The 7,500-nt window shown below is 53.0% G+C and overlaps 1 protein-coding gene across 7 annotated transcripts in view; it reads right to left on the bottom strand.

Annotated features, from left to right (window-relative positions):
* LOC115552726 (neuron navigator 1) overlaps positions 1 to 7,500 on the bottom strand; it is a 99,671-nt gene that overhangs the window by 11,011 nt on the left and 81,160 nt on the right. For 3 of the 7 annotated variants that reach the window (XM_030369042.1, XM_030369035.1, XM_030369070.1), the window contains 8 exons: positions 4,602 to 5,421; positions 3,925 to 4,440; positions 3,155 to 3,199; positions 2,597 to 2,745; positions 2,256 to 2,447; positions 2,104 to 2,156; positions 1,579 to 1,602; positions 1,245 to 1,322 (listed from right to left, as the gene is read on the bottom strand). In XM_030369042.1, coding sequence (XP_030224902.1) covers positions 1,245 to 1,322; positions 1,579 to 1,602; positions 2,104 to 2,156; positions 2,256 to 2,447; positions 2,597 to 2,745; positions 3,155 to 3,199; positions 3,925 to 4,440; positions 4,602 to 5,421 — 1,877 coding nt within the window. The remainder of the gene's footprint in view (positions 1 to 1,244; positions 1,323 to 1,578; positions 1,603 to 2,103; positions 2,157 to 2,255; positions 2,448 to 2,596; positions 2,746 to 3,154; positions 3,200 to 3,924; positions 4,441 to 4,601; positions 5,422 to 7,500) is intronic. The other 4 variants (XM_030369064.1, XM_030369056.1, XM_030369059.1 and 1 more) reach the window with 2 other exon arrangements.

The raw sequence follows: 7,500 nt of genomic DNA on the forward strand, positions 1-7,500 counted from the left end.
TAGCCCCGAGCAAGAGGCTATAGTAGACCTCTGAGAGTCATTTTGGCGCAATTATCTTTCAGTTGATTGCCTTTATACCATGTGATAATTGATCCAGCCCGGTCATTAATACTGTGTGATGAATGATAGAGCCTAGTCATTAATACTGTGTAATAATTGATCCAGCCCGGTCATTAATACTGTGTAATAATTGATCCAGCCCGGTCATTAATACTGTGTAATAATTGATCCAGCCCGGTCATTAATACTGTGTTATAATTGATACAGGCCGGTCATTGATACTGTGTTATAATTGATACAGCCCGGTCATTAATACTGTGTGATAATTGATACAGCCCGGTCATTGATACTGTGTTATAATTGATACAGCCCGGTCATTGATACTGTGTTATAATTGTTACAGCCCGGTCAGTAATACTGTGTGATAATTGATACAAGCCGGCCTAATCATTATGGTGTGTTGGGTGCATCTGCTCTGATTCTATATAACAAGGTCAAACATCGTTCAACAATCCCAAGAACCCCCTTGCACACAAACTCCCAGACAGAGACACACAAACACACACACACACACAAACATACACGCATACACAAATTCCACAGAATATCTCAGCACTTGAAGAGCTGACCCAATGAAAGGAGAACCTAAACAACCTTGTCAAGGAGAGCGAGAGAGACTGGGTGGAGTACCGGATAGAAGTGAAGGGGTGTGTGTGAGTTAGTTTGTATGTATGTGCGCAGTTTAACAGCGTGGAGAATGGGTCGGACAACGGTAAGCATTATTTAGTCCCTGGTTGGATAAAGAGAACGCTGAGACTGCACAGAGTTGATCTATGCATGGCCAACGAAACAGTTAGGATCATCTCTCTCTCTCTCTCTCTCTCTCTCTCTCTCTCTCTCTCTCTCTCTCTCTCTCTCTCTCTCTCTCTCTCTCTCTCTCTCTCTCTCTCTCTCTCTCTCTCTCTCTCCCATATACTACACTCATGCAAACATAGAGAACAATTTAAAGTTTACATGTAGCAATGCATTTTTTAAGTATAATGAATGATACATATACAAAAGTAAATAGGACGTTTGGTTGACGTCTTTCTCCAAAGCGTGCGAGTGCAATGCATACATTCTTAGCTATAGTGTTCCCCGTGGGAGTATGAATAGCAAGCCGATAGCGTGTTGAAACACAGGTCAACCATAACTTCCCGCACTGCGTGGGCAGGGCAGGAAGTGAGCTCACTAGGGACACATACATTTGCAGTCAACTGCGTCGTCAGGTTGGCCACCTTCTCCTGGGACGACTCCAGCTCTCGACGCAGCTTACGGATCTGCTGTGAAGGAAGTGCAGGAAATCCTGTCAGCGTACATGAGCGGCACGGCAAAGGAGAACATGAAGCCGGCTGAGCATGAGGAACGATGAGAGAGGAGGAGGGAGGAGGAGGAGGTGCAGAGGTCATGAGACGAACGGCATGCTTGTTGTCACGAGGAAGGGGCTGGAACTAGACGGATGGACCATGGCGGGGGGATTGAAAGGAGGGGGGTTGTAAAATGAGAGGAGAGGAACAGAAGCAGAGCAGAGATGCTTACCTCTCCTTGAATTCTTTCCTCAGCCTTCACAGGGAGCGGGAAGGGGAGGAAGATAAAGAAGGAGAGACGGTGTGAGGAGGAGAGGAGAGGAGAGGAGAGGAGAGGAGAGGAGAGGAGAGGACAGGAGAGGAGAGGAGAGGAGAGGAGAGGAGAGGACAGGAGAGGAGAGGGGAGGAGAGGAGAGGGGAGGAGAGGAGAGGAGAGGAGAGGAGAAGAGAGGGGAGGACAGGAGAGGAGAGGAGAGGAGAGGAGAGGAGAGGAGAGGAGACGACAGGAGAGGGGAGGACAGGAGAGGAGAGATAGATAATAAGGTACCGGCAGGCAGAGCAAGACAGAGGGGATTATGTAAAACACCCAACTCCAAAGAGTTAAAAGACACAGAGAAAAGCCTACTAACACGCAAACACCACCACACACACACACACACACACACACACACACACACACACACACACACACACATGCACACGCCACACAAACACAGCACTAGTGAACTACCTTTGTGTGTATGGTGCCCACACTCACCGAGGAGTAGCTTGACGAGGCGTTGGAGGCCAGGGAGAGGACGGAGCCATGGACTGGAGACGGGGAGAGGAAAAAAGGAGTGAACACTGCTCTCATTTATTTTCCAATCTATTCTTCTTTGTTCCCCCCCCTTCATTGCACAGTGGTCTCACCTTCGTCGTTGGACTCTCTGTCCCTGAAGGAGCCGGACCGGACCATTCCCATGCTGCGGGGGCGCTCGGCCAGAGACAGGGTGCTGCCGAGTGGGGACGCCCCGTACAGCTCCAGGGAGGCGTCCTGCGCCGGGATGCTGTTGGAGCGCGTCATCCGTGGGGGGCCTCCGCTGCCGATGGGACTCTGGGCCACTGAGAGGGAAGACAGAACCACGCCAAACATATTGAGTGAGGCCTTTGGTGTGTTTTTGAGGGAGTCACTGAGCTGAACTGTGTGTGATCTGTGCGTGTGTGTGTGTGTGCGTGCATGTGGGTGCGTGCGTTTGTGTGTGTCAACCCACCCATGGTCGTCCTGGACGTGCGGGGGAGGGAGGTGGGTGAAGACAGCATGGGGGGGTCGAGGGAGTCCGTCATGCTCATGACCACGTGGGAGTGCCTCCGCTCCCCCCTCTCCTTGCCTTCCTCCTCGCCCAGAGGGGCGCCGTGGAAACTGAACGGGGAAGGAGGTACTCTGTCAACGTACATACGCTATACGCTATAAGTACGCTATACTTCCCCTCACAGTGAAATAACATAATACATGTAAGTATGTACTGTGAACTTCTTAAAATCTTTTTTGCAATAATAATTACACTTATAAATATTAATCAAGACATTTGAATATGGCCCAGCCTCAATGATAGCATGGTAGTTGATATTCATGAACAGACAAGACAAGGCCATCCATCTTGTGTAAATGAGACGCTTCGTAAGGCAGAAGTTACACAGCCTGTCTGTCAGTCTGTCAATCGGAGGCTTGCAGGGTGGGGTCGCTGAACACGGGGGGGGCGCAAGCCCACCCGGCCTGAGGGAGGGTGTGAGTGTGGGAACGTTACTCTGTGGATGTTACGGTAACGTACCTCAGGCCTTTCTTTGGAAGTGTGTTTCTGTCTCTCTGGGAAGAGCTGGGAAGGGGGAGAGAGAGGGAGAGAGAGAGGGGGGGAAAACAAAAGGTTTACTCAAACGTTAATCTAGGGGGTTTATTAAGCCCTCAGGGAAGGAGTTGAGGAAACAATAGGGCCTACTGAGTACCACCGTCAACTGATGCCAACCCGCAATTATGACTTCAGTCACTGGGACTCTTAGAGCGCCGATAATAGAGCTGAGGTAATGATGCCCTCGCTGCTCCTTGTTGTGTGTGTGTGCGCATTTGTACGTTTCTATGTGTGTGTGTGTGTGTGTGTGTGTGTGTGTGTCAGAATTTGGTTAAGTAACAATCCTAATCATTTGGTTCTAATTCTGTCGAGCGCTTGCCAGAACGAAAGCGGCTACTGGCATCACAGCCCCGCGTTCACCATTGGTTTAAGAAAGCTTTGGTGTTACATGAAACCATATAAATGGAGAACAAAGGGAATAAAGAACAGTCTGCCACCATTCCTCTGAACTAAAGAGGTCAACAGGCTCAAACCATGACTGCCCACTAGATGGCACTGTATATCAGTTTACAGAATAAGGCGTGATTACAAAATCTATTGTTTACTTTCCCTTAAAACCAACGCAAAGCAATCCCTTAAAACACACATCAACATGTGAGTGTGTGTGTGTGTGTGTGTGTGTGCGTATGTGTGTGTTTGTGTGTATGTGTGTTACAGAGGTATGGACCTATTCAGGGTTCGGTTTGTGTCCTCACCATTCTGCGAGCGTCAGTGAGACCGTGCTCCCGGAGCTCCAGCTAGCGGGCGGGGGCATCTCCGTCTGTCTATCCCTGACCATGAGCTCCATCGGCGGGTAGCCTTCCGGCACGTGCTCCCTCTCCTTCTCCCGCTTGTGGGGCTCCGGTGCCAGGCTCATCTGCAGGGACAGGGACTCCATGCTGCGGTGCAGGCCCGAGATGCGTGGGTAGACCAGGGTGGGGGAGGAGGTGGTGCTGCTGCCCCCCACCCCGAGTGAGGAGAGCTGCCGGGGACCCAGGCCGATGCCCGAGCTGGAGAAGCAGGCGGAGGAGTTGACGTTGAGCACGGGGGCCGGACTGGGGGTCAGGCAGGGGCTGGGGAGGGCCCCCGCGGAGCTGACCAGATCCTGGAGCTTGGAGTAGGGGGGGATCTTCGGGGGCAGCTGGTCCTGGATGCCCATCCCCACCTCCACGCTGCTGCAGCTCAGCTTGTCCGTGGAGGGCGGCTTCCCCAGGCTGCGGGCGCCGGGCGGTCTGAGGACAGGAGGGGGGGGGGGGGGGGGGACGACACACAGCGGCTCATTCACATGCACACGTACGGAGCGGGGACCGCTGGATCATGTTGGAGCTAGCTAGGGCTAGCGTGTGTGTGAAAGCGTTGTGCCTGTGTGTGAGGTCTCTCTCGGTCACCGTACCTGTGTGTGCTCGGCGAGGGCAGGTCGGCACTCGTTTTGCCGCTGGGGGGCCTCAGACCCGGCGGCTTCCCTCCCCCGTTCTCCAGGGGGGTCTGGGCGGGGCTGCCCTTCAGGGACCCCCCTCCTCCGCACTCTGAGTCCGACACCACCGCCTTGGCCTTGGCCCTCTCCTTCTCCTTCTCGCGGTCCGTCTGGTTGACCGGGCTGTGGATCCCCCGGCCCCCGGGCCTCCCCAGCCCCGGGCCCCCGGGGCCCATGCCCGAGGCGGGCTCCTTGAGCCGGGAGCCCTGGGGGGCCCCGGGGGACGGCTTTGCCGGCCCCGAGCCGGGGTCCATGGTGGTGCTGATGGGCCGGGCGGAGCTGGGCCGCGTGAGGGTGAGGGTGCTGGTCTTGGCGGGGCGGGGCAGCGAGCGGTACTGGAGGGAGCCCCGGGCGCCGGGGGACAGGAAGCCGCTCGGGTCCCCGCTCAGGACGTCCAGGCTGGTCTTCCGGCTGCTGCCGGTCACCGGCTTGACGGGGATACCAGACGTCTTGGGGGTCTTTGCCACGCAGGGCCCGGTGGCGGGGCCCCCACCTGCGCTCGTCCCGTTGGGATGATGTGCGCTGTTGTGGGTGGCGGCGGCGGCGGCGGGCTTCTTGAAGCCAAAGTTCCCCCCGGTGGAGGGCCGGACCAGGCCCGACGGGGGTTTCCTCTGCTCGCCAGTGCCGGGGGGATGGGTCCTGTGGTCTTTTCCAGCGTCTGAAGAGGAGCGCTGGAGTCCCGCCGTCTTCACCGCTAACCGAGACTTATCCACCGGCTTCCCCTCGGACTTCACCGTGCCTGGAGGGATAGGGGGGAGGGAGAGAGAGAGGGAGAGAGAGAGGGAGGGGGAGAGAGAGAGGGAGGGGGAGAGAGAGAGAGAGAGAGAGAGAGAGAGAGAGAGAGAGAGATAGAGGGAGAGAGGGGGAGAGGGAGAGAAAGAGAAAGAGAGAGGGAGAGGGAGAGAAAGAGAAAGAGAAAGAGAAAGAGAAAGAGAGAGAGAGAGAGAGAGAGAGAGGGAGAGGGAGAGAGGGAAAGAAGGAGAGAAACAACGAAAGGAAAGAAGGAACACATGTTATTTCATCATCTCTCTCTCTCACACACACACACACACACACACACACACACACACACACACACACACACAAACACACACACAAACACACACACACAAACAAACGAAGGTGGCTCGCTTTGTTGACTGGCATGAAACCAACGCGACAATATTAGGAAGGGCTGATAATACATCTTTCCTGGACATCACACAGACAGCTGCAGAGAGTCAGTGAGCAGACATCCCACAGACAGCAGCACAGAGTCGTACCCTCACTGTTATCTTTCGCTTACTCTCCTTTTCCATCCCCATGAGCTGAAATAACTCTCGTTTTTTTATTCCAAGTAATTCTGTGTGTCTGTGTGTCGTGGCTGAGATTAACTCGGGCAGAGGCGGTCTGGAAAAGACACGTTCAAAGTCCCGTAGTGTGTCTGCGGGCTCACAATTGCATGCCACGCACAATGAGTCCCAGACTCTGCCCTCTGAATCGCAGGGCTGTTCAGACTCCGACCGGAGCCACCTTGTGCGTTGAGCGTCGACAGGCGACGATGGGAAGCCCACCTGAAAGGCATTACGCTAGTTTGGATATGAGTCATTACAGGGCAGTTACTATGAGCGCTTGCACGCGGGCGGCCCACCTTAAAGTGTATGTGAAGGGGGTCGTTATACAAGGTTTATATACAAGGCATTAACACAGTGGTACAACTGCTGCAGTAAAAGAGACCCACCAGCCTAATACATCTGGAGCCACTTAAAGGGTATTTATAAAGCCACGAATGGCAAATATACACACGTGCACATGCCTAACCAACACACACACACACACACATACATGCGCGTGCATGTGCATGCATGCTAACACACCCAGTTAGATGTACCAAACACACACACACACACACACACACACACACACACACACACACACACACACACACACACACACACACACACACACACACACACACACACACACACACACACACACACACAGCCAGCATTATCTGGTTCTTCAAAAGTTTGCCAGCGACACCATACACTTGGAAAGCCTAAGTAAATGTGAAAATTGTTTTTACATGTCGAATCATAAAACCCAATCTTATTACTGGTGGTACACACATTGGCCACGCTTTGGCACTGGGAGATATCACACAAAGACACACACACACACACACACACACACACCCAACCGATGTGCTGGCAGAGGGGAGGGCTTGTTGAGAGGGTTTTTAAAGAGTAACATCACGCTTATATTACCATGAGCACGCTGATAGTAATGAGACCACAGGAAGAAAAACAGAGACAGAAAGTGACTGTGATCCCTTCACTCATGTCTAAACCACATCTGACGGGGCTTTGAGACGCATAGATAAACTTTTGTATCCACGAGGACAGACCTGTACTATGTGTGGTACTGCACTGTGTGGTATTGCACTCGGAAGGGACTCATGACTCTGAAGCACATTGGCAGCACTTTAGACTTACAGTTCTGGTGACTCAAGAAGATATGTGACAACATCTTAAAGCTTATCCACCACTGACCTGGAAACAGGTGGTGTGAATGTAACTCTACGAGAAACTAGAAACATTGCAACTATGTGGGCCCTTTGTACCCTGTTCTACAATCAGAGGTAAAGATCAGCAGACAGACATAAGGAGAGCAGAATCCCCTGAGGGACGCCGTTGGTGGAAGGGTGGATTGTCTGGGAAGGGTTTTCACATCTAAGGCAGATTTCTGTGCTGGATGGAGGACATGGAAAGAGCATGGGATGGGAATCCTCTTCCACACATTTCCAAATACGTTAACATATGGGCATGCACTCACACAT

Source organism: Gadus morhua, chromosome 1 (assembly GCF_902167405.1).
Source record: "Gadus morhua chromosome 1, gadMor3.0, whole genome shotgun sequence".
NCBI classification, from domain to species: domain Eukaryota; kingdom Metazoa; phylum Chordata; class Actinopteri; order Gadiformes; family Gadidae; genus Gadus; species Gadus morhua.